The 26,749-nt window shown below is 38.6% G+C and overlaps 1 protein-coding gene across 1 annotated transcript in view; it reads left to right on the top strand.

The window, feature by feature from the left end:
• Window positions 1-26,749, top strand: part of LOC135745481 (apolipoprotein B-100-like) — a 58,919-nt gene that overhangs the window by 7,491 nt on the left and 24,679 nt on the right. Inside the window, 22 exon segments of the mRNA XM_073816318.1 lie at window positions 18-190; window positions 898-1,070; window positions 1,196-1,311; window positions 1,405-1,778; window positions 1,887-6,151; window positions 6,389-7,540; window positions 9,281-9,378; window positions 10,940-11,204; window positions 11,715-11,737; window positions 13,876-14,239; window positions 15,945-16,013; window positions 16,155-16,260; window positions 16,484-16,671; window positions 17,178-17,350; window positions 18,204-18,498; window positions 18,895-18,988; window positions 19,999-20,103; window positions 20,184-20,326; window positions 21,063-21,171; window positions 24,146-24,286; window positions 24,374-24,679; window positions 24,996-25,226. Of these exon segments, the coding sequence (XP_073672419.1) occupies window positions 18-190; window positions 898-1,070; window positions 1,196-1,311; window positions 1,405-1,778; window positions 1,887-6,151; window positions 6,389-7,540; window positions 9,281-9,378; window positions 10,940-11,204; window positions 11,715-11,737; window positions 13,876-14,239; window positions 15,945-16,013; window positions 16,155-16,260; window positions 16,484-16,671; window positions 17,178-17,350; window positions 18,204-18,498; window positions 18,895-18,988; window positions 19,999-20,103; window positions 20,184-20,326; window positions 21,063-21,171; window positions 24,146-24,286; window positions 24,374-24,679; window positions 24,996-25,226 (8,963 nt within the window).

Below are 26,749 nucleotides of genomic sequence, written 5' to 3'. Positions count from 1 at the left end.
GTTTCTGCTAATAACAGACTTGAAGGCATGAAAGACGGTTTGCTGGAAGCTCAGTTGATTGTACCCTCACTCGACACAGATGCCACCCTGTCTGCCACCATGACAAATGTTGAAGGTTTAAATGTGGAACTTCAGAGTAATATCAAGCTCCCAGAGACCAACTCTGTGCAGAAGATCATTTTCCAATATGGTATTTTATCTTCATACAGTTTTTGCATGATTTTGAATGCAAATATAGACACACATGCTCATACATCTTACATACATCTGCCTACATTTCTGCATAATGACGTACGTTCATATCGCTTTGTGTTTCGGTTGGAGTGTTCACTATAGGCACTGACGGCTTGTTTTTTCTCCATTTTGATGCGGGTTCATTCAAGGTTACAAAGAAGACAATACTGAATATTATTGAAGTATATTCTTCAGGCCATGGTTGTGTGACTATGGCAGATAAATGTCTGATGTTGTCACTCTCATGATTGATTGTGTTCAGCTGATGTATGTCAAGAAGTTGTTGTTTACAGGAACATAGTGGCGACTTACAAAAGGGATAGTAATGATTGATCACAATACATTAGGTTTTGATGGCTGTGTTTTATTAAAATTTAACTGCAAGGAAAGCGTATGTCACTTAGGCATGCAAGACAATAAATAAGTACCAAACAGAACAAATCTACTAAACAAAGATGAGCAGGTTTTAATTTCTGTGTGTGTGTGTGTGAGTGTGCTTCGTAACTTTTGACACCAAATGCAACTATATGTACAGAAATGCAGAAATGTGTGTAGAGGTATGTATGGTAAGTGAGCCTGGGTTAAAATAGTGTTGGTCATAAGAAAAATCTCAATAAAGGTGATGAAAAAAGTCTGAAAATCTGACATTTGTTGTCATAACAGCTGATGATGAGATGAAAGTTCAGCTAAAGTCTGACATGGACTCAGAGATCCAGAAGCAGTTTAACACAGAACGTCTTCAGAGTCACCTACAACAGGCCTTTGAAAAAATCATGGAGCATAAAGTTGTCAAGACTGACATGAAGCTGCGTCACATTTATGCAAAACTCTGGGAGGTATGAGTTCGTCTATATTTATAAAGTTTACACTGATTATGAAACCCAACAAAAATTAAGACAATTTTGTTTTTTTATAAATTTGTGGAAGAATGTTTATTCCAGTTTGTTTAATCCTATTACAGGCTTACCTCATTTGGGTAGACAAGATTTCCGCCGACATGCCCTACCTTCAGAATCTAAGAGAAAAAATTCCAGAACTGACTATTCCATCTATGCCTGAGAGGGTGTACATGAACACGTAAGATTACTGCTAACCACCTTCATTTTTATATTTAGTTTCTACATTATACATTAACAACTACAAAATGACGGTTAATTTTTTTATTTTTAGTGAGAGCACATTCAAATACAAGTTCAACAGAGATCGTTTAACAGTCAGCATTTCCTTGCCTTTTGGTGGAAAGACATCTGAGGACCTGAGAATCCCTGCTACCATGGCCACCCCTGACTTGGTTATGCCACAGATTGGTCTAATGCTGCCCTCTAAGCAGTTCAATCTACCATCCTTCTCTATCCCATCGAGTTATGAACTCTCAATGCCACTCCTCGGAATGGTAGAAATATCGACAAAAGTGAACACCAACTTCTACGATATGGAGGCAGTTTTCTCTGGTGGCAACAAGACTGAAAATGACCTCGCCTACATTGCAAGCTACAAAGTGGTCGCCAACTCCCCAATGGAGCTTCTTGCCTTCGCTGTAAATGGTAAGCCTATGCGTACATGCTGTATTAGATTTTAATTTGTATGATTGATAATCAATGTTTATTCAGTCAGTACTAAAAGAACATAATGACCGTATCTGTTACATGCAGGAACTGCTCAAATTGGTGAAATATCAAGCGACACTGTGAAGTTCGAAATCGATTCTTCCCTAAAGCATAAGCTCATAGATGCGCAATTCAGCCTATTGGAAACATCCACAACTACAGATCTAGTAAAGACAACAGGAAATTACAAGATCAAAGCTTCCAGCCCTCTGGGTATGAAGATGTCCCTCGAGTACACAGCCCAGTGCTCTATCTCCTCTGAAATCACAGGAGATGGAAATCTAGATGGATCACTGAAATTAGGCCCACTGTCTGCTAGCACAGTTGCTTCGCAAAGTTACGTACTACAACTTGAGAACAGAGAGGCAAGAGCCGAATCTTCTTTCAGGTTGAGCTCTTCCATTTTCAAAATTCGAAACAAAATGAAAGCTTCAGCAGCAAATGGAAAAATTTCATTTGAGTCAAACACTAACATCGACAACAACCCAGCCCAGCGAACCGCTGTTAAGCGCACACTTCGCAACCAGGTAGAATTCTCTGCAACCTTGAAGGAGGTCACTATCAAGATTGAGTCCCAGGCTGATGACAGCACAAATCGTGCTTTATCCCTGCTTGCTGGATCCTTTAACACTCAGGGATTGGAACTCAATACTGATTTCAACATCAACTTTGCTGCCAACCGTGCCTCCCACAAGGGCACCCTGTCTTTCACCAAGGATGGCCTGTCCACTAGCTGTACCACCAATGCTCAGGTCAGCTCCGTGACCTTTGAAAACATTTTTCAAGGTGGCATTGCAACTTCTGGTGCAACCATTTCTGTGTCCACAAAGGGAGCAGTCCAAGATAACAGCGTTGAGCTGAAAGTTGAAGGAAGACTTGCAAGTTCTGAGGTATATTTTAACAGCATGTATAAGGGTGATATCTTTAATGCCAACACTAGAAACAGGATAACTGTAAAGTTGAATAAAGAGGGATTGAACCTCTCCAACAACTTAATGGCATCACTTCAGGAGATGAAAATAGAAAACACAGACTCCCTGGAACTTACCCTTGAATCTTTGAACATCCGCTCTGAATCTGACAACTTCCTGAATGAGAACAACTTCTACAAGCACAACATTGCAGTGGACATTCGTGACTTTACATTATCCTTGAATGTCAACAATGATCTTAAGGTTATTGGTGTCAACTTAATCAATGATGCCCAGATGAAAGCAGAGCTTTACAAGATGGAACTTACTGGAATTCTGAAGGGAACATTTGGTGAAGAGGAACTGAAACATAAATATGAAATTATTTATGCCGATCAGACAGCTTCGGCAAAGTGCAGCAGCAATGGAAAACTTCTGGGCACTCAAATGAGTCAGAGCTCTGAGATTGAGATTGTTGGATATTCATCAAAGTTCACCAATGAGATGCGCTTCAACTCTCCCTCTCTCCAACTGGACAGCAACATTCTCACCAAAGCAGAACCTTTTAAATTGGTTGTTGACTGCTCCTTCAATGCTGATGGAGAGCTTAACCTGTATGGAAAACACAGTGGTCATGTGAAGAACATACTGCTACTACGTGCCGAGCCGTTGTCTTTCTCACACAATTATGAATACAAGGCCTCAACCTCCCACCAGCTAAGCAATAGAAACACCATTACAACTAACTTCCAGAATGAAATAACAAGTGATGTCACTCCTCACCAGCAAAAGTTGAACAGTAAGATAGAGTCTAAACTGAATGACCATGCTTTTGACCATACTTTGGAAATCTTCAACACCCCAGAGAACATTGGTATCGTATTTATAGACACTGTGTCTACCAACCTCCTGAATACAGACAGCAACGAAAATCAGGAATTTTCCATCTCCAGTGCTCTGAAATATAAGAAGAACAGTGACAGTCATTTTATTACCCTGCCCTTTACTGACAAGCTCCCCATTCTCACTGAAGAGGTCAAAATTGCAGTGCTTAACATGAAAGAGCGTAGCATTGACATGATGAATGACATTAACAACAAATATGACATTACAGACACTCTCCAGAGCAAAATAAGTGAACTTTTGGAGGCAATTAAAAATTTTGATTCTAGCAAGCTTTATGATGGTATAAGATTTGTTTCCACGTACATGACAGAAGTAGTATCGGAAATAGATATAAACTTGGAACCCATCCAGAATTTTTTTTATAATTTCGAGCAAAGAACTGGCATTATCAGCAAGATAAAAGAAATCTTCTACAGAATTGTTGTGATTTTGAATAGTTATAAAATTGAGAGAATTGTTGAGGAAAACATTGATAATGCTGTGGAACTCATGAAGCAATATAAACTAAGGGAGACCATGCAATCAGCTGTAAGTTATCTAAACTCTTTTGACATAAAACCACAGTTTGATTCATACTGTGCACAGGTGTGTGAGTTGACAAATCAACTATACACCAAAGCCAGTGATTTAATTGATTATGATTATGACACCTTAGCTGATGAAGTAAGACAGAGGGTCACTGACCTAAGCAGGGTTCCATGCTTTGGAACGTTGTCCGGTGAATTTGCGATTAAAGCATCTGAGCACACTTTGATGACCACTGCTGAACTCAGGAATTCAACGGATGACTTCAATAAGTTCACTGCAGTGCTGAATTCCCAGTTCCAGACAACTATTGATCTCTTGGCCTACACCTTTGATGCCACTGCTCATCTTAAAATCCCAGAAATTAATGATGTGTCCCTGACTGAAACAGTAAAGGCCAATCACATGGCCTTTTCAGTTGATCACCAGGGATTCTTGTCTATTAATAGCGCTTTAGCCCAAGCATCTTCAAAGACCACTGCTAAGGCAACCACAGAACCATACACTGCTGACTTTGTGAGCGATGCATTCTTGAGCACAGAGAATGGATTATCAGGCACTTTGGAGACCTCTTACAGTCACAGTGTGAACATGCCAGTGGCCAATATCTTCAGCAACGCCAAAATTACCCAGAAAGCTGTTGGTCAACTGGAATCTGGAATTATTACCTTCACAGTTGGAACTGACGGCAAAGGAAAGTACTCTATTCATGATTTGTCTAATGAAGGAACACACAAGAGTGACTTGGAGATTCTGATCAGTCTAGAATCCCTGAAATTGACCTTTAGCAGCGATATAGACAGCAGTCTTATTAAGATGAAGCAGAAAGTGGATGCTGAGACAGTTGGTTTGACTGAGATCAAGTTTAATGTACATGTGGAGACAGACACTCCCTTCATCAAGAAGAGCATTGCTGCGGCTAAAGGGCAGTTAAATGTTAAGAATCTCATGATAGAGCTCAGTGGGTCCCACAGTGCTGAACTAACTGGCAAAGTTGAAGGAACCATTTCCAACTCTGTCACCTTCAAGGCTAAGCCTTATGAAATTGTCTTTGACACCAAGAACAAGGAGAACACAAAGCTGGTGCTTCCCTTTACATTGTCCGGTAAAGTTGATCTGCAAAATGACATGTCTTTAACTCTGAGTCCTGCTGTGCAACAGGCAAGCTGGACCGGTCTTGCTAGGTTCAATCAGTACAAGTACTCCCATTACATCGCTATGGCTAATGGTGAGAAGGACATTCGGGTTTCTGCATCGGTTAACGGCGAGGCTGATCTTAATGTGCTGACCTTACCAATTAATATTCCTAAAATGACTGTCCCATTTATTAACAAGGAAACACCAATCGTAGAGGGATTTTCTTTCTGGGAGGACACAGGCCTTAAAAGAATCTTGATCACACCTCAGCAAACCTTTGATATGGATGTGACGTTCAACTATGTAAAGAACCCTGAGATGTTCAACATGGAGCCAATTCTGAATGCCATCATTAGCAAAATCAAAATACCAATACCAACATCTCAAACATACCCATGTCCATATTTTACAAAGATCACTCTTCCCAATATTCAGAAACCAGTCATGATTCCTGTCATGGGAGACCTGACCTATGAGTTCTCTGTTAAAACTGCTATGATCACCACAAATACCAAGGCTGAGATCCTGAATCTGGAGGAAATTGTTGCTCAGTTTGAGTCTCGTTTAACCTCAGAGTTTGATGTTTTAAATGGCAAGACAAGCGGCAAGTCCACACTGAACAGAAATTCAGGGATGAAACTGTTGAGCAATTTGAATGTTGAGCATAAATATTTTCCCACTGGGAATTTTATGCTCTACCACAAACTAACTAGAAATGCTGAAGAAGGTCTTACTGTCTCTGTATCTTCTCCATCTGCTGGACTCCTTGGTCTTCAGCTGCAATGCAAGGGCTCATCCCAACATACAGGAAGACTTTTTGGGGCATATAACGTAAGTATTTATAATTCATTAAAGGAATAGTTCACCCCAAAATTAATATTGTTATCATTCATTCACCCTCAAGTTGTTCCAAACCTGAATCAATTTCTTTGTTGAACACAAATTTAAGGGTGACTTCATTTTGGGGTAAACTATCCTTTTAAGAACATTACTACATACCATACTAGACTTTTACTGTAATACTTAAAATTAGCTGTTGACATGACCATGCTTTTTTTTAAATTACAGTCTGAAGAAAATGTGGACCTTCTTAAGGTCAACGTTGCCATCATGGACTCAAACCGGCTGAGCATTCAGACACAGTGGAACAAGGAAATCTCTGTTAAGATTCTTATGTGGCTTAAAGAGAGAGCTGCTTCCCTAAAAAGCACAATGACAATTTATATCAATGCAGTTTACAAAGACATGAGCAAGAAGTATGAGAAGCTAGATATCACCATTAATCAAGTTAAGGATCAAGCTAAACTCATGTACAAGAGAGCGGCTGAACAGATCAACGCTGTTGATCTTGCAGGAATCAGCAGTAAGATTTCTGACAACATTGTGATCATCCTAAGAGCGTACCAGAAGAAAATCCAGGCCCTGTTGGAAGCATCCATTACATTTATGAGAGACACCCAGTTCCAACTTCCCGGATACAACGAGAAACTCACTGGACTTGATGTCTACAATAAAATCACTGTCTTTGTCACTGATGTCATCGAGGAAGCCATCACGAAGTTACCAGAGATCTTCAGTAAATATGTTGAGGTTCTCACTGAGCGTATCAGAGAAGTAGAAATCACCATTCCAGGATCCACCTACGTTCTCCGTGGAAGCGATATGCTGAACGACCTCCATGTAGTTTTCCAGAAGATCCAAAGCCAAATGATCACCATTGTAAAGAGGTTAGGAGATGTTCGGTTTGAGTCCATTGTCCAGAAAGTGTCAGAAACCCTTAAATTCACTTTGGTGAAAGCAGAGGAGCTCCTTAAAACGATCAAAATTCAAGATCTTGACAAACTCACTGCCTGGATAAGCACTGTTTACAGAGATGCTGTCAACTCCGAAATTGTTAGAGAGATTAGTAAGCAGGTTGAGACATTCAGAAGAATCATTGTAGAGTACTACAGAAGTGTCAAAGCTAAGGCCCAGAACATCATTGATGAGATGACCAATGAACAACTGATTGCAGATGTCAATGCATGGATTGAATCTACCGTGGCACGTCTGCGTGTCTTTCTGAACCAAATAACCAAGACCCTTAATAATGTCGTCGAGAATGGTAAATTCTATGTGAAAGTGGATGACACGGAGATCGACATTGACATTCCATTTCCATCAGTATGGAATTTCTTCAGTAGAGTAATTTCCAATCCTTGTATCGGGACACTCCTTAGCTAAACTATTTTCAAAAAGAAATTATCAATAAAGTGTTATGCATAAACAATATGCCTATAAGCTGCTTTTGTTCCCTTTTTTATTTTGTAAATGACTAATTTAGAATAGTGTTATTAAAGCAAATATATGAATGTTAGTTACAATCTGTCTTACTGTATTTAAAAAGCAATGACAGTGAAGCACCAATAAAAACATTTGTACTGCAGAAAATGTTTTGTATTTAATATAATAGGTCATCTCCCCTTTTGCATTAACACACGCACAACACTCGTGATATTAATGTTGTTCCTCATTGATTCATCTTGGGTACATAGAAAATCCCCATTTCTAATGTAGGCCTACGTCATAGGAAAATGACTAAAGGCTGTACTGAACCACCCCCCCCCCCCCCCACCCACTAGGTGTCACTATAACAAATAAAGACATATAAAATCTTCACATTTGTAATCAAAGACCACTGATCAGTCTCAGGGCAGCTATTTAAAATGAAACAATGCAGATTTATGGTCTCATCAAGATGCATTTATTTTCACCTGAAAATTGACATTTCATCATCCCACGAAGAGACATAAGTAAACAAGTGCAACATTTGAAAATAATAGCACCACTGTTTAAATGTCTACATTCTGTGATAACTCTTCAAGTGAAGTCACTCAGCTAGAAACCCACCACATGCTCCAGTCCAACTGTATATCTTAATATAGCTCACAGACATAGATGATGTCACGGCCAACAGAGCTCCTCCCATGCCATTTCTTTGGGGATAAACTGAGCTATGAGGCTGCTGACTCACTGTTTGTTCCACTGTTGAAACTAAAAACACAACTTTGAAGTAGTGGTGAAACCAGGGGTGAAACTTGGACTATTGGTTACTGTATACTGACACCATTGACTGCAAGATTTGTTCATTAAACAGTCAGTATTCGATCTTATTGATAAGTATTTAACATGTTTTTTTATACAATTTGAAAAAAATTATATTGTTTAAATACAATTCTTTATATAACAATTTTTTATACAATATATTTTTTATTATGGTTATCTATACAATACATTCTATAAATAAACATTATTAATATACATTTTGGGTCCATAAAGTGATTCTCAACACCAGTCATGGGGACTCACAATACAGCAAGTCTTTGTTATAAAAAAGGTGGAAGACCCCTGACTAGATGTAATTCCCCTTCTGAAGGGGAGATTACTCCTTGAGGTTACACCCAAAATTTACCTACATTAAAAAATTATTAAACAAAAATACAGACTCATGATGAACATGAAAAAAGAAATATAAAAAATAGAAATAAAACTTAATTTTTGGTAAAAAGTTTACATTTTTGCTTTTGTTTCATTTTCTTAAATCCCTTTCGCACCTCCATGAGGGTCTCTAACCTTGTATGAAAACCCATGTCTTAATGCACATACTTCCAAATTGCCCAGACATTAGTCTTTTTTTAGGTTTAAAACAGTGCTAAATAGAACTAAAAGTGTAGAACCATATTGTGCTATACAGAACCATATCTGGTGCTATAGTGGTGATATATCACCCCGGATGGTTCGTCATAGGTGCTTTATATTTGCTATATAGCATTAAAAATCGTTCCCCTATGATAATGAGCTTTTAGTGATATTTAATAGCAGCACTATTTTTATTGTAAGTAATTTTTATTTAATAAGCTATGATCAGATGTGTTTAATGTGCTCAAGGTTCTAAAAAGAACCGTTTCTTTCTTTTCTTAGTTTGTAGAACCTTTATCCACCACAAAGAATCTTCAGAAAGGTTCTCTGGATGTTAAAGGTTCTTCAGGAAACATACAACCTGACAAAGAACATTTCAAGTATACCTTTATTTGTACATTTATGAAATACTGACAGCAAGTAAAATCATATACTGTAAGTTTAATAAAAGGCTCAACATAAGGAATGTGCCAAATACATAAATAGATTGTACTAAATACTAAATACCCTCAGGGAATGATACAACTCCTTTCATTTACACAATTTAATGCCAATTTAAAATACAGTACAAATTAGTTTACAAAATGCTGGGGGGTGGGAAGTGTCCCACTTTTTTGTTCTAAATCAGTCACTATTGTATTTAAGATGTAGTTGAAGTTATAAAGTGCTAAAGATGTATCAGATGTATTCTCATTTAGTTTGGGGCGGTTTCTCAGACAGGGTTTAGATTAATCCAAAACTACTTTAGTTATATAAGGACATTTGCAGGTGTTTTTAACCCTGGGTTTAATTAAGGTAGATCAAACATGGATTTTAGTCTGGTACTAGCTCTGTCTGGAAAAATGCCCCTATAAAGTATAAGTAATATATAAAGTATCTTTCATGAACAAAACCATTTGTTTTGTTTTTTTTACATTCACTTATATTGCATGTAAATACCTTACAGCAGCAAATGTCACAGAATTAAAACAAAAATTATTTCCTTAATTGCAAAAAGATCCTTAATACAAAACAAACTGTTTGATGACAATAGGGATGCTCTGAAATATAGGCTATTAGTTTGTGTGATTTCAAATCCCAATGGCATGACCGGAAACAACATTTATTTTTCAATGCAATATTTACAGTTAACAAAGACACGGTTGTGTTTAACTACAAACTCAGCTGTTCACATCTAAAATAAAGTTTAGTTGTCATATAGGACCTGCATCAATACAGCACAAATGCTTCCTAATTCAGAAACAATGACTTTTTCTCTAAACCTTCCAATGCAGCTCATTCCAAATCTAGTCAAACAATCTTAAAAAGATCCTTAAAAAGAAAAAGATTGGTGTAACTAAAATCTGAACTCAGTATTGTACATGAAACATTGTGCTAATAGTGTTTAATATTCATATTGTGCCAGGTATACAATTTTATTTAGATATTTTGGCCTAATGGTGTCCGTTAGGCCTACTTAAAATGATGTACGCCTACTGGAACAGCTCAATTGGCAGTGCCTTATCTTTTGTGCCACAATTATCATTCATTCACATAAAATGACAACCTTTCAGCCAAGCCACTAGTGTTCAGTCTGAATCTTTTCATGGCCCAAATGACTTTGGATAGCTTTGAAACGTTGACCTCATTTGAAACAACAGTGAAGTGTGTTCTTTGACTCAAAAGTCATTTCCAGCTATAAACACACCCACAAAAGCAATCCCTAGAAGGTGCAGTCTTTTACCACAGAGTAATGGTTATGGTTAAAGATTCAGACTATAGCCCCGAACCTCTCAATGCGCGACCATGAAACGGGTAACCTGTTTGTGACTTTTACACGCAATGACTTTTACGCCATTCACATCAATCGACAACAGTTCAAACAACCAGGAGCCGGTTTAAATCTCTTCTGTAAGGCAGCTCGAGTAGCGGTCTCGAACACTTCCCGCACCCCTTCTTTAGTTTTGGCAGAGCACTCAATGTATTCGTGCGCTCCGATGCGCGCAGCCATTGCGCGTCCGTCTTCCGTCTTTACGGGCTCTTGTTTCATTCTCGACAGCTCGCTTCTCAAAGTCTCATCGTTCCGCAAATCTTTCTTATTCGCCACCAAAATTATTGGCACGTTAGGACAGAAGTGTTTCGCTTCCGGTACCCACTTCTCCGGAATGTTTTGCAAAGAGTCCGGGCTGTCCACTGAGAAGCACATGAGAATAACATCAGTGTCGGGGTACGATAAGGGCCGTAGGCGGTCGTAGTCCTCCTGTCCCGCCGTGTCCCATAAAGCAAGCTGAACTCGTTTGGTGTCCACTTCGATGTCCGCCACGTAGTTTTCAAACACAGTGGGCACGTAAACCTCTGGAAACTCGTCTTTACTGAAAACGATTAACAGACAGGTTTTGCCACACGCTCCGTCGCCAACAACCACCAGCTTTTTACGAATACTCGCCATGAATCAAGAGTTGCGCAAACTTTAAATAGCGGAAAAAGTGGTAGCAGTCCTTAGACTGTACTTGATCAGTAGTGCGCAGTGAGTAGTCCTGACTTATAAACGTTATGCGAGTTCTTATTATAGCAGCCAATCAGCGCGAAGTGCGCTCTGAGCTCACTCCTAAATGCTGTCGGGACATTTTTCTCCTTATTTCAAACAGATTGAGTCAGATACGTGTTGAGGAGGAGTTATCAACACAAAGCACTCTGGGAAATGTGAACTTTTGGATGATCTTTGTTTCAATGTCAGAGACAAGGGGAAGGGGAATTTTGGTAAACCACACTCTGGAAAGGATGTGTTCATTTTTAACAAATTTTTGTTCATGCTATTAACACATGATGTGTCATTTTTACACATTATGTGTCATGTTGTGTTAAAAGTAACACAAAATGTGTCCAATAATAACACAGGGATGTGTGTATTCTGGAACAACGAATTTATGAGTGTGTTTGAAGAAACGCCTAATGTTTTTTATTGTTATTTGTCACAATTTTAAAAATACTAAAGTCATTAAAACTGTAAAATAACACAAGTGGAAGTAGGCTATGTTATTAAAAAAAATTTTTATTTTGAGATGCTTCAAATGCCTTAAAATGAGACAAAACAAGCATTAAAATAAGTTAAAACAACCAGAGATCAAGATATTTCTTAGTGTTTGTATGTTTGTAAAAAAAAATATACATCTATCTAGTAATGAAAATAGGCTATTTGGTAGAAATTATACGTGTTGGGGGCTTTTAAATATTGTTGTGGACCTTGGCACTTTAAAGTCAACTGAACAGACATGATCACTTTATCATGCTGATAAACTTGCCAAACCTGTAGTACCATTCTATCAAACCTCATTAAATGCATTCAAATCGATGTGTTTTGCATGAGGATCAGTGATTGTGAGTGTGATCTAGTGACATGTTAGTGCGCAGGTCTGATGTTGTATGCGCCCTGTGAGCGAGTGTGTGTGCACAGGGGAGGAGGGCACCAATCCTCCCAAACTCCTGCACAAGCGCCTCCAACACCTAATCATTAAAACACACACACACCACATCTCCACGGAAACTAAACTTATACACAGCATTGCGTCCTTCACAACCTCGGAGCATCGGCCTTGAACATCATCACACACAGCGCGTGAGTATTTTGAAGCAAATATGATGGATATATCGGCGAGAGAGCGTCAATTGTTGCCCCTTTTGTTTAGGGGCTCGTGTAGGGGGGCCATGTTGTGAGTCTATCTCAGACAGGAGACCTGGGGCTTTATTCCAGAATTGTGACCAAATGCTCTCGTTATTGGTTTCATAACCACCTGGTCGGCGCGTAGAGGTTTGTAATTGTTTGTAGTTGCTGTTTAAGACATTCATTGGTTGTGAAATGAACTTTTAGAGGCGAGAGGCCTGTGTGTTGTTTTATCAACAAAGCGGCTCGCGGATCTGAGCTAACACGTTAGCATGGGCAAACGCTTTAAAGCGAGATTTCCTCTTAGTCCTAGGTTTACGTTTAGATTAGTTGTTTTATTAAAGTAGTTGATCTGTTTTCTACATCCGTTTGGTGGATTTTAAAACACAAACAAATATGTTTTTGTACGAACACAAACCCTCACTTGCGCTTAGTGCTAGCGAGGCGCTATCTGGCGGAGTCACGGGCCCTGTGATGCTAACAACCAACAGACACACTCGATCAAAAAAGACAACTGCTGAGACTACACATTTACACGTTAAAATAGTGTGTTGTACAACTATGACATCGTTGGCAACCGTGTATTCGTTTATATCTAATATAAGTCTTACTTCACCGCCGTCCATCAGCAGTGGGTTAGCTATTAGCATTGTGCTATCACTGTCCACCCAAGACATTCACATTGGCACGCATGTTAATTAAATATAAATATGTCGTCTAAATGAAAATGTTAATTTTGTTTTTATAGTTCCAAATTGAACAAAATTGTTTAAGCAAAGTGGTGTGTATATAAGTTAAGATTATAAGAAGTCTTAATACTGCCTTGATCTTATGACACTTTTTGTGTATTACTTGATGGCTTAGCGGTTATATTTATGACACTTCTAATGACAGTCATAAACAGACCAATATATGTGTTTGAGTTGTTAGATTGTTTGAAGGCTGATGTTTCAGGTTTTTTAATAGATATAAAGCAAAGTGTATGCGTCAATATTGGGAATTGCAATTTTGTGGCACAAGGTATAAAAGTTAATAATCTTTACTGTTGTCTGCCGGTTAGTGTTTACACCAGGTCTGTTTTTTTATATAAAGAGCGTGTTTTGAACAAGTACCGGTATTTCAAGGTAGCAAGACATCTTTTTGCATATTCAAAATAGACCGAACAGTTCAGGAGAAGCCACTTAAAAACATATTGTTTTTAATACTAAGAGTGAGTAAACTTGACATTTATTTTTAGGTTTACTCGTGGAATGAGCATTCCATGCAGCATCCTAGGTATGAATGACGTGGCCTGGCAGGAGACGCGAGGCGGGATGCTGCACACAAACGGTGCACCAGAGACCGGAGGGGTACGAGTCCATGCAGGGGGCTCTTTAGCCACTGTAGGAGGTGCTGGGCAAGGGCCTGTAGCACACCCTCTGTCAGGAATGGATCGAGGGGCAAATCCCAACCCCGGCACCCCTCAGCCCCCACTTAGTGGCCGTTCCCAAGACGATGCCACTGTGGGCTATTTCTTTCAAAGGCAGCCTGGAGAGCAGCTGGGCGGCTGCGCTACAAGCAAACACCGCTGGCCCACTGGTGATGGAAACCATGTTGACCAGGTACCTAGGGGTGAACTCTTGTTTAATTCATGCTGCAACCTGAAGTTGGTCTTGCTTCATCTTAAATTCTTCATCCTTGTATTACATAATTCTCTGAAATGCTTGATTCTTATTGGTCTGTTGTGGTCATTCTGTAAACTTTAAAACAAGAAATTCATACTTAAATTTTCATTGCATTGCCCATCATGGGTCAAAACATGAATCAAACCTAAAATGTGACTGAAGATACTGTATTTTGAGTGTTTAAAGGCAGGGTCCATGATCTCTGAAAGCCAATGTTGACATTTGAAATCACCTAAACAAACACGCCCCTACTACCCCAATAGAATCTGGACTTTCTTTTGATAGACCCGCCCCACACATACGCAACCCAGGCAACTTTGTTGTTTAGTAGGCACCCGCCTTACTGCCGATTGGCTACAAGTGTGTTTTGGTAATCGGCCTGACTCCTTTTTCCAAAGCGTTTTTCAGAAATCGTGCACTCTGTTTTTATTATAGGGCTGCAACAAATAATTGCTAAAAATCAATCATGAAATTCATTGTCAACGAATCCATGCTCAAAGTCAGGCACTTTTCGTCATACAATGCGAGCTGTACATTTATCAGGCGCTTCTCACCGCCCAAACAGTGATGATGGAAGCAAAAGCGCAAAAGAACACCGCATAATAAAGCTTTAATTGAGTCCTTTAATATAAGTGAGTTTGTATTAGATTAAAGAGCATTAATTATCCAGTTCATGTTTTTGCATTTCCTTTGGTGTGTATTAGTTAAAGATATGCAAAAGGTACAAACCCCAAAGTAAAAGATAAAGTGAGTTATCGTCTTCAACGTAAATCTCTTTTCTTTGACTACAACAAACACACGGATTGTAGGCAACAGTTTACTTCCTGGGTTTGGTGATGTAGACAAGACCGACATTATCATAATTCCTCTCGCTTCAGACTCAGCCTGTAAGTTAACTCCTGACAGCATTGCACTGTGAGTGAATCTTTTAAACATGGTAAGGAGCGTCACATGTCTGGCTGACGACAGAGGTATTCAGGCAAATCACATCACAATTTTTGTTGGGCTTTCATAAAAATAGTAATGAACCACAAACTAAGCATCTGTTTTAAAGTAAAGGGGAAATCCAGGTTTTTATTACTGTAACAAAGCAACAATGTAGCTATATCACTTTCATATCATATGGCTTATTTATTTTGTTTATAACAAATAATGCTAATACTTATCAAGGTCCAAAGTTGAAGATTAAAATGAGTTTATTAATCTGTGGCCAAATGTATTCACCAGTACATCCCTGTAGACTTGATTTTCTTTTTTTATTAATATTTTGAAATTTAAAGATGTTTTACTATTTAAAGCTGCCAAACGTTTTATTATAAGGCTTACAATATCACAATCAAAAGATTATATTAGTAAAAACTATTGGTGTTTAGCTTTTTGCAGTTTTAAAAGTAGAGTTCTAAACGTCAATACCCTAATTTAGTGCCGTATTTAACTATAATAAGTGAAAATTCGAATTAAGTAAAAATGTAGGTTTTATCCGATTAATCAGAAAAAGAATCGCACAATTAATCGATTATGAAAGTGATCGTTCCTTGCAGCCCTAGTTTAATATTTTAGAGGTATGCCCATACAATGTTCAGTGGTGAAAATAAAGTATTAAAAAGTCAGCAAACATGACAAATGCCTTCTGCATGTGTAGGTACGCAGTGTGGATGAGATGAATTATGATTTTCAAGCTTTGGCTCTGGAGTCTCGTGGAATGGGTGAGGTATGTGATTGAGTTTTATTCTTTAAATGGTAATGCGTAAACATGTGTTATAATGTTTATAGTTTTCATTGCTTTTGGATGTGTTTTTTCTTTTTTTTTTTTTACCCGCAAATGAGATTGCCATGTCAAACTTTGTTACAGCTACTTCCTGCAAAGAAATTATGGGAATCAGATGAATTGGCCAAAGATGGACGTAAAGGGATGTTGCTGGGTGAGGAATGGCGAGAGAATGCCTGGGGTCCTTCCCGTAAGTTCTTTTATAATTTTACACTACGTCAAGTAATTTTTGCACATTTTAAAAATTAAGACTTTTTTCACATTCACTGTAGAGGTGAAACAACATGATGAGTAAACTAGTACTTAACCTATTCTAGTAATATCCTGAATTCTTAGTCCATGTTTTATGTGTGTTCTGATTAGATCTTGTTTTTCTCATTATAATGCCTCTGCTTTTTCTGTGCCGTTTCTAGATCATTCAGTATCTCAGCCTATTATGGTGCAAAGGCGACCAGGCCAGGGCTACAATGGTAATGGAGACACAAGTTCAGTGCTGTCCCCGCGCTCAGAAGGAGGTGGTCTAGGTGTTAGTATGGTGGAGTATGTTCTCAGCTCCTCTCCTGGAGACAAGATGGACGGTCGCTACAGAAACGGAGGCTATGTGAGTCCACAAGTGTCTTATTACTGTCACTGAGCCAGTACACAACACTTGTCAGTTATACACAAATCATATAGAAAAAGGTTTTATGCATAAAAGGTTTATCTGGTATTTGTAGTGATACGTTTTAATCAAAAATGTCTAATGGCTGTTTTTCTAAAAGGAAAAATCAGTATGATAGTATGTGGCACTTGGTATGTTGGAATAAAATAAGTTATAAATTGAAATTTCAGCCACCAAAACTGTTAAATCTTAAGGATATTTATTTTCGGTTTATAATTTCATCTTAATTAGACATCATATTATTAAGCCTGCTGAGTTGTTGCATTACTTTACTACTGTTTTTCATATTCTAGTTCTTAAGAACTTTACATTATTTAGATAAAAAGATAGTCTATCTTTCAGTATCTATAGGTGATTTTCTTTGTCTAAATTCATATTGAGGTAATACTACAGTATTTGTCCTCTCAGGGATTAGCACATTTAACTTCGATTGATGTTGATTTCAGGGTGGAACAGATACAGATCCAGATGGCAGGGAAAAGGGTGATCCTAAAGAAAAGGTTTCTCCATTTGAGGAGGACAAAAGCCCTGAGATGAAAGTCTGTGAAGAAGGGGACGCCTCCAAAGGCAATGCTAGAGGATTACTGAATGGAATGGACCGTGACTGCAAAGACTTCAAGTATGATGCTTTGTTTTTAAATAAGTGTAATATATAGTGTTGTAGTAATAAATAAAACCTAAGTAAATAATAACTACTATAAAACTAAAATTAAATACTTATTATTAATACTATTTCCAGAATTTCACTGTGTATGTTCAGGGACAATAAATATCTTCTCTATTAGATAGGGATGCACCGATACCACTTTTTGGAATACGAGTACGAGTACTTGCATTTCAGTACATACCGATACCGTGTACTTTATAAAAAAACGTGATTTAAATTTACAGGTAACAGCTTTAGTCATATATTTTAACAAAAAAACAAAGGGCTAGTTTTCCAGTTTGTTGTAAACTCTGCCTCTTTGGACAACACGAGGCATTAACCCCTTACACGCCGCTCAAACAGACATTTCTCAGACCGTGGTATCGATTCCAGGTATCGGGGGACTTTTAACGAGTACGAGTACTTTAGAAAATGTGGTATCGAGGCCGATACCAGTATCGGTATCGGTGCATCCCTACTATTAGACTATATTCTGGCTAAAAGTATCACATTATGGACGATAACATTAAAAGCGTTATAGAAATAGCAGCGTTCACAACACAAATATAACGATAAAGGTACAAGGAACAAATCTTTGGGATCACTTTAACAGCCAATCAAATCTATTAAAATGTACAGCCCTTGCGTATTTGAAATGACAGCCGACACTTTGGAGAAGCACATCGCTGAGGTCCGTAAGTTTCTGACAAGTATGCATCGCTTCTAGTCAGATACCGATCAGATGAGTTTGTGCAGAGCTGCATAATGTCTTTTATGTTTTTATGTAGCATTGACTGAATAGGAATCATTGTTTTTTTATTTATAGTCCTACTCCAGGCAGCCGCCAGGCGTCCCCCACAGAAGCAGTGGAACGATTAGGTCCCAGTCAGACGGGGCTCGAAATGATGGGGCAGCACCATCCACATGTAATGCAGCCACCCAACACGGTCACAAACAAACCTCCCACCGAGGACTTTCAGAGCCAGGAAGCCCAGAATATGGGTGGCATGGAGCAGCAGACAGGCATGGAATCACTTCAGTTTGATTATGCTGGGAACCAAATCCAGGTGGACTCAACTGGTACTCCAGTTGGCTTGTTTGACTACAACTCCCAACAGCAGGTACAACTGCTACAAAAGATTAAGCACTTATTTCTAGATGACTTTAACAGTGTAGACGGTTTCATCTGATGCACGTGATACACGTCTGGATCCGAACCTTACTTCCGGTTTCGTTTTTTAATGGTCTGACTAGTTGCTAAACTGATCTCTTGAACAAATGCCTCGTCGAAAATAACACATGTTTTGGTTTCCTAGGTAATCTATGTGTTGTTTTTTTGCTTGTTATATAAATAAACTACGTTTAAAGTACTTTGTTGTTATGTATTATTAGCGGAGTTTACCAGAAGTTACGTGCGGACCGCGACAGCCGCTTGTTTATGTTATTATTGCTGAAACCGTCTATAAAGGGAAAACGAAGATGAAAGGCTATCTTTTTTATAAATGTTTTTTTTTTAGCTGTTCCAGAGGTCCAATCATCTTACTGTTCAGCAGCTGACAGCAGCGCAGCAGCAGCAGTACGCCCTCGCTGCAGCCCAGCAGCAGCACCTTGGTAACATCACCATATACTTGCATCATACATTCAGTTTGATCTGTGCCAGCTTTGAGTTAGATGCTTTACCTGAGACACTAGCCTGGTTTCCATTATCGACGTATCACAAAAGTTTTGATGGTGTTTCCATTAGTCAATTTTATGCGACTAAAATTTTTTTGTCTCATGTTATGAAAGTCGTTCCAAAAATTATGGCTATCATATATAACAGCCACTACACTAGCCTTTATTATTTTTTATTGAAGGAGACGCAGGTTTGTTATTCAAGCTTTAATAAAAATATTCATGTGACTGTTATGCACGTCAGGTGAACTGAAAATGTTTCATTGCAGTTTGTGATATATTTATTTTTCGAATTGCAAGCGTAAAAACTGGTTATTTTTCAATTCACAAATTTCAGTTTTATTTTCAAAAATAATTGTATGGGTAATGGAAACCTAACTACTGTCATGATAGAAGGACAACTTTAATTTATGGTCCGGTTTCACAAACAAGGCTTAGATTTAGCCAGGATTAGGCTAGATCTGCTTTTACAAATGTAAAAAACACAATACTGATGTGCATCCTGAGACAAATATTTGAAGATATGTCAGTGCAAGTTGGATTTTTGAGCTGCCTTAATTTAAAAACACTTTGTACTGACATATTTTAACATATATCAGTGCCATTGTTTTGTCTCAAGATGCACACCAACTACTTAAATGTCCTAATATAAATAAGGCGTAGTCCTGGATTAATCTAAACTTTGTCTGGGAAACTGCCCCTTAGACATCCAGTTTAGTCTGGGACTAGTCTTAAGCCTTGTCTGTAAAACTAGGCTTTTATATAATACTGTTTTCGTACAAACCGTAGCAAAAATTTAAGTGAGAGTGTTTGTTTGTTTGATTTTCCTGTCATTTTGTGATTAACCCAGACAATATGATTTAATATACGAGTCATTTTGTGCGTAATGAAATAATTAATTTAATCTGTATGGCATTTTATTATGCCGGTGTGCATGTTCCCGGTAGGCCTTGCACCTGCATTTGTGCCAAATCCTTACATCATAAACGCTGCCCCTCCTGGAGCGGACCCGTACACTGCTGCTGGCCTGGCAGCAGCTGCAACACTTGCAGGTACGTGCGTGTATACACTCAATCAATCACTGTAATGGTAATGCTGCGATTGTTGAACTAAATTGAGTGTTTTCCCTTAGGTCCAGCAGTAGTCCCTCCTCAGTACTATGGTGTCCCATGGGGCGTGTATCCAGCCAACCTTTTCCAGCAACAGACTGCAGCTGCTGCCAGTCATTCTGCCAACCAGCAGGCATCCAATCAAGGGCCAGGACCGGGACAACAGGTCGATTGCATCAACTCAGCATATAAGCCTTTTCTAGCACGTGACATTAGTATTACCCCTTTATTACTTCACTTATGTCTGAATATGAGTATTTTTCCATAAGCAAAATTAATAATTGCTAGTGTGAATGATGTGCTTATTGACTTTGTGTTTTTGTATGTCTTATCTTCTAAGTTCATTATGATGTCTTGTAATCCAGTAACCAGTTTAGACAGTATGTGCAGTGAGGCCTGAAAAAGCGGTGTGACACAATATTCCATAAAATACTGTTTACTTTGCATTGAACTCAGAATAGTCTTTAAAAAAAGGTTCAAAGTTCAGTCACAAGTTTGAAGATCCCTTCATGTTAAATGCAGTGACCTCAACATTGTTTGCATTTAATCTTAGGGTTTCTTTGTATTTGATGAGATTAGTTTAACTCATCACATATTAAGTTGTTTAAAGAGTACTGCATTTTTCTTATACTGTGTTCTTAATGTTTTATAACACTCCTTGGAGCCCAGCAGTGTAGTTTTTTTTTATATTAGTTTAGATCATTAGTTGTTTTTACTCTGAGAGCTTGTAATCTAATCCATTGTTTGGCTTCTCTATGGTCTGAAATGCTACACCAAGACTATGAAATGCATTAAAGTTGAGATGTTTTTGGCATTAATGTGAATGATGAAAGATATGTGTTATGCTTAGGTCATTGGTTTACTTTAGGCTCTATTGTGAAACTCTTCCATCCCCCATTCAGGTGATGCGTGCAGGAACCAACCAGCGACCTCTGACCCCCGGCCAGAGCCAGCAGAGTCAACAGGAGTCCCTTGCTGCCAATCCGGCGCTGGCCTTCACTGGCATGACAGGTGAGACACTCTGATCTTTTCTTCCTGTTCTAACTTGAGCGGTTACTTAAACTCAGGAGAGATATTCCTTACATCTCAGATTACGTCTACTTAGCGCAGCCCGTGATGGGACACGCTTGACCTCGCCAGTAACAAATGAGCTTTTTGTCACTTAATACTGACAATACGCTCAATTACGGAGTATTTTTCAGTCTACTCATCTGCAACTGTTTATGTGTGATTATTACTCCTGTACTTATTTTGGCTAGCTTTGATTTGTGGCCTAAAAGGAGATGTTTTACTTAATGTGTGATAGGGAAACTGAGAACAAATGTTGGAAGATTTTAGTCAGGAGTTCCCGCTTCATTCCAGACAGAAAAGCACAAGACTTAAGCAAAAAGCAGTTAGTAGGTGTGATACTTTGTTTTAAAAAAATCCTTAATTGTGGTTTCTAGGCCTGAAAAAGTAGTTTCAGTTTCTATCAAAGGGGTCCTATCATGCCCTTATTAACTCTTTCACCGCCAGCGTTTTTAAAAAAAGTTGCCCGCCAGCGTTTTTCATGATTTTCACCAAAGTTTAATGCCTTCCAGAAAATGTTCTTCTTTAAATATATAAACATACAACATACCAAATGAAAGAACAGACCCTCTGCTTTCAAACAAAAAAAACCGTTTCATCCTACCTTCAGTGGTTCTTTTGTAATCAGCTTTTGAATATGGGTAGGTTTCTGCCAAAACACCACATTTTGAGCAAAAGCAGAGATAATTCAATTTTTGTGACGGACTTTTCATAGAGATCCCATTCAGAGCGATCTTTAAAACAGACATGGACATGCAGCCGCTTGCCATAGGGCAATACTTCTGGGTTTAAAAAGTTGCTGAAGGGCGTCACCTAGTGGATAATAGCGGTATTGCGGAAAGACGGAAATACTCGTCATCGGCGGGGAAGCGTTTTCTTCTTAACTGCCATTTTTATCTTAAATTCAAGCTTAAGAAAAAAGTTAAGAATATTTTGTATTCTCAAAAAAGCTTCTTAAGAAAGTTCTTATTTTTTTTCCTTAAGTATGTTCTTAAGAAAAAACTTAAGAAGAATTCCAATTCTCGAAAAATAAACTTAAATAACATCTTAAAGTTAGGATAACCTTACAGTAGTCTTAAATCTCAAAATGTAAGATGTTTTATAAGTTAATGTGATTGTTTTAAATGTGACCTGTTGTATTTTGTAGTCTGAAATGGCAATTTAATCAGTTTACTTCACATAGATTAGTTTAAAGAGGAATTTTAAAGAAGAATTTTATTTGAAAAAGAATATTTTCTGGAAGGCATTAAACTTTGGTGAAAATCATGAAAAACGCTGGCGCTGGCTGGCAATTTTTTTTTAAAACGCTGGCGGTGAAAGAGTTAAGAATGTTTTGTGAATCCGGCCCCAGATTCAGAACTTGCACAGTATTTTAGTGTTGAGTGCAAGCATCAGTGTTCAAGTTGGGTAAGAGCTCCACCTAGTGTATAATAGCGGAAATATGGATTTGTGGTAAAAACTCAAAAACCGTTTGCTCTTAATCGACAATATTTATTGACATTTTTCCGGATATAGGGCTGCTGGATTATGGGGAAAAATCATAATCCTAATTATTTTAGTAAAAATCTTAATCTCGATTATTTAACACGATTACTTAAATGACTGTAAAAACACGCAGCTCTCTGCACATGTGGGGGAGAGAGAGACAGACATGGAGCGGCCCCACGATGCAGCTGAATATATTTTAAACGCGAGTGATGGTTTGCCTCACCTTGCTTTAAAAGCATAAAACTGAACAAATACGTGAGGATTACTACTTTGTGTTCAGACTTCGGATAGATGCTCAAGAGCGCATGCACGTGCGTGCGAGACGCAGCTGCTTATGACCCACTGGATTTATAACTCAAAACTAAATGACAGAAATACGGCACACTTATCGATCTCCCTTGATCATCTTGTTTTTGCAATTGAAATGTGAAAAAAACCTGAAATGTGCAAAAACCGAAATTGAAAAATGATTAATTGCACCGCCCTATCCGGATATCGACATTTTATCGTGCAATTGTAAAAAAATTCTAAATATGTTTGAAGACTGTGGTGTTTATTTAGTTAACAGTGGCACGGTGATACTTAAGCTACAGTCTGGACCGTGGGATTACCGGGTTTTTTTTATCACAGATTAGAACGTGTTTTAACCAATCAGAATGAAGAACCAGAACTGCCCATTTTAAAATTTATAATTGAAACCAATCCACTGTGTGTTAAGCAGCTAAGATGTAAGGAGTAAATGAAGATTTTATGTTCACTCTTACATCCAACAGCAAAACAGCCTTAAGTGCTTATTAGACATACTTGTTGCTACAGCTTCTCCATCATGGAGACAAATGGTGGACAGTGCACAATTTACTCAGGGTGGAAATGATGCTAATTCAGCAGTCTGTCAGCAATCGTGGGTGTGGCTTATGCAATGTGACATCACATTGCTAAGAAAATGAAAACGAGTTGGGCTGTGTCACAAATGGTGCCCTTCATATGGACTTGCGATGTAATAGACATACAAAGTCCACAAGACTATAGTGTCCAATTGTCATTTTAGGTTTGAAAAGGTGGCTCATGGGCACCCCCTTTATAGTCGATGTGCACCCTTGATGCACACTTTTCTTGAGCCTGCAATTGTGTGTGCTTCGCAGCGGACTTCTTCCCAACAGTCTAAAAAACAGCGTTACGTCTCGAAAGTCTTGTGAGAACACTGAAGTGTTTAGGTTGCCATTTGGGACATGGCCTTGGTCTGTGGGACTGTTAAGTTTTATGGGGATTTTTTTTAAATAAAGGGAGTGGGTGGATTTTTATCATTATGGTGTGGTTGTGTAGAAACTGACATACATATATGTCCAAAGTGAATTTTACATATAGGTCCCCTTTAAATAAATATTTTTTCTAGGTTTAACCAGACCCCTTTCTTTTATGCTTTGATCAGGTTATCAAGTTTTGGCACCAGCTGCGTATTACGATCAGACTGGAGCACTTGTAATGGGTCCTGGAGCTCGCACTGGCCTGGGTGGACCTGTTCGGCTGGTCCAAACCCCACTTCTCATCAACCCAGCAGCTGCACAGGCTGGTGAGTATCTTGGCTTGTAGCGATGCTTTAAAAATATTTTTAGGAATTTGTATTAAGAAGTACTTAATCCAAAAATTTTTTGTTTAGCTGCAGCTGCATCTGCCTCAGGCTCCGGCAACAGCATGTCCGGTCCTGCTAATGGTCTGTACCGGTCTATGGGCTGCCAACAGCCACAGCAGCCTCAACCTCAGCAGCAGCCTCCACCACCCTCCAGCGGCCTGGCCTCCAGCTCTTTCTATGGTTCAGGCTCAGTGGCACCCAGCTCCCAAAGCAGCTCGCTCTTCTCCCACACAAGTGCGGCACCGCCACCCAGCAGCTCGCTGGCTTTTAGCAACACCGGTGGATCTCTGGGAGTGGGGCTCGGCTCTGCTCTTGGTGCATTTGGCTCCTCAGGTCTGTTTTTAGATAGAACAGAGAATAGTAATTGTTGAGTTAGTGATCTACCTCTTAAACTTATTTTTATTTTGTGTTATGGCATTAAATGCACACTCTAGTTTTTGCAGTTAATTGTCATGGTTACACTAGTTATAAAACCAACCTTAGGCCTAATGGGATCTTGAAACTGGGTGGTGTGGAACATGGCAACATACTCTCTGGTTGACCATTTTACACTGGTTGACCACTTATTGGTTGACCAAGTTTACTGCTTGTAAGAAAAAAAATCTCACCTTGCCTTATTTTGTTGTCTTTGTCCTTCATTGCTTTGCAGTGTCAAGTTCCAATAGCAGCAGTGCAAACCGCCGGGACTCTCTATTGGCCAGCTCTGACCTTTACAAGCGTGGAGGTGGCAGCAGCTTGACTCCCATTGGCCAGTCTTTCTACAACAGTTTGGGATACTCTTCCTCCCCCAGTCCAATTGGCCTGACACCTGGCCACTCACCTCTGACACCTCCACCCTCTCTGCCTTCCTCCCATGGGTCCTCATCCAGTCTTCACTTGGGTATGATTTCTTCAATTAGTTAATTGATCCAGCCCATGATATCTTCATATTTATTATGTCACCAATGTAAGAACCATTATAAGTTATAGTGGTGGCTTATTACCAATGTAGTTAGGAATAAACTAGTAAACTAATTACCTACGGAGGAGCGTGAACAACAAAGCATAGTTCACTCAGTGTTACTGTCACAGTTTTTTGTTGCATTGCTACAAGGACAAATTATTTGGGTATTTTCTTAGAATAATTTGTTTACTTTATAATTCCAGCAGCATTTATGTTATACTAAAATCTGTAAAATGGTAATATTAAGAAAGGTAGTGATGCACCGAAATGAAAATTCTTGGCCGAAACCGAAAACCGAAAAAAGGAAGCCAAGGCCGAAAAACCGAAACCGAAACACCGAAATAAATTATTATGCCAATTATTAGTACAATGGCATTTATGGCCATCACTGTGTACTAACTTTACTAGGGGTGTGTGACGAATAAAAAAAAACTCAGTTCGGATCACATTACAGTTTTTGAGGCACAGATCAGATTATTTTTCGGATCAGCAAAAAGCAGGTGGGAAAAATCTAATAAACAATAAAGAAATTGCAAACATTTATAAAAGAGAACAAAGTTGTACATTAATAAGGTCTGAAATTAGCATTAGGTACAGAAATCAAATTAAATGAATCATAACACAATCTATTAAATATATAATTATTTTTTAGAGCTATTTGTCTCTTTGTCATGGGTTGTTTGATTAACATTAATGACACAGATTTAAGTAGGTTAATCTGACTGTAATCTATACATACACTTAAGACATAAACAAATGTTTATATTAGAAAAAGAATACTGTGGAGAGAATTTTGTTTATATGTGCCCTGTCAATAACAGCGAGATTTTATGTTTGCTTGTTTTTTTTTAAACGCGTTTCTCTCTTATGTGCACTACCCAGGGCACTTAAACGCATGCACATACAGAGACCGAGGGTGTATCCCAAACAGCGAAACAGTCGCTCCACATAAAAAACGTTACGTTGTGTTTCATTGCTTTATTCGGCAAATGTATGTTAATGGATTACAGTATGAGACACATTAGCGCGACTCTCTCTAAAGTTTACACATCAAGACATGCTTAATCTTTGCAGACGCTTGCAAACAGCTCGACCGTGAGTGAAACCTGCTTGAGCACGAAGGGGAGGGGTGGGAGAGACGACTGATCACCGTGAGCGAAACCCAAGCGCTAGCGCACAGATGGGAGGGGCGCGGTTGACATTCATTTGCGGTTTACATTTTCGGCTGGATTTTTAATTTCGGCCCGAAACCGATAATGCCATTTTTGGCCGAAATTTTCGGCGACCGAAATTTTGGTGCACCCCTAAAGAAAGGTATAATGTATTGGCAGTGAAGCAGAGTCTTGTATAAAACTGAAGGGGTTTATTTCACGATAACAACTGGCCTGTACATTATCCCACTTATTACATGGCTATTTACCTCATAAGTAAGTTAAGGAACATTAAATATTGATTTGTAA

Source organism: Paramisgurnus dabryanus, chromosome 12 (assembly GCF_030506205.2).
Source record: "Paramisgurnus dabryanus chromosome 12, PD_genome_1.1, whole genome shotgun sequence".
NCBI classification, from domain to species: Eukaryota; Metazoa; Chordata; class Actinopteri; order Cypriniformes; family Cobitidae; genus Paramisgurnus; species Paramisgurnus dabryanus.
Note: the sequence above shows the minus strand (reverse complement) of the source record. Positions and strands in the feature narration are given on the sequence as shown.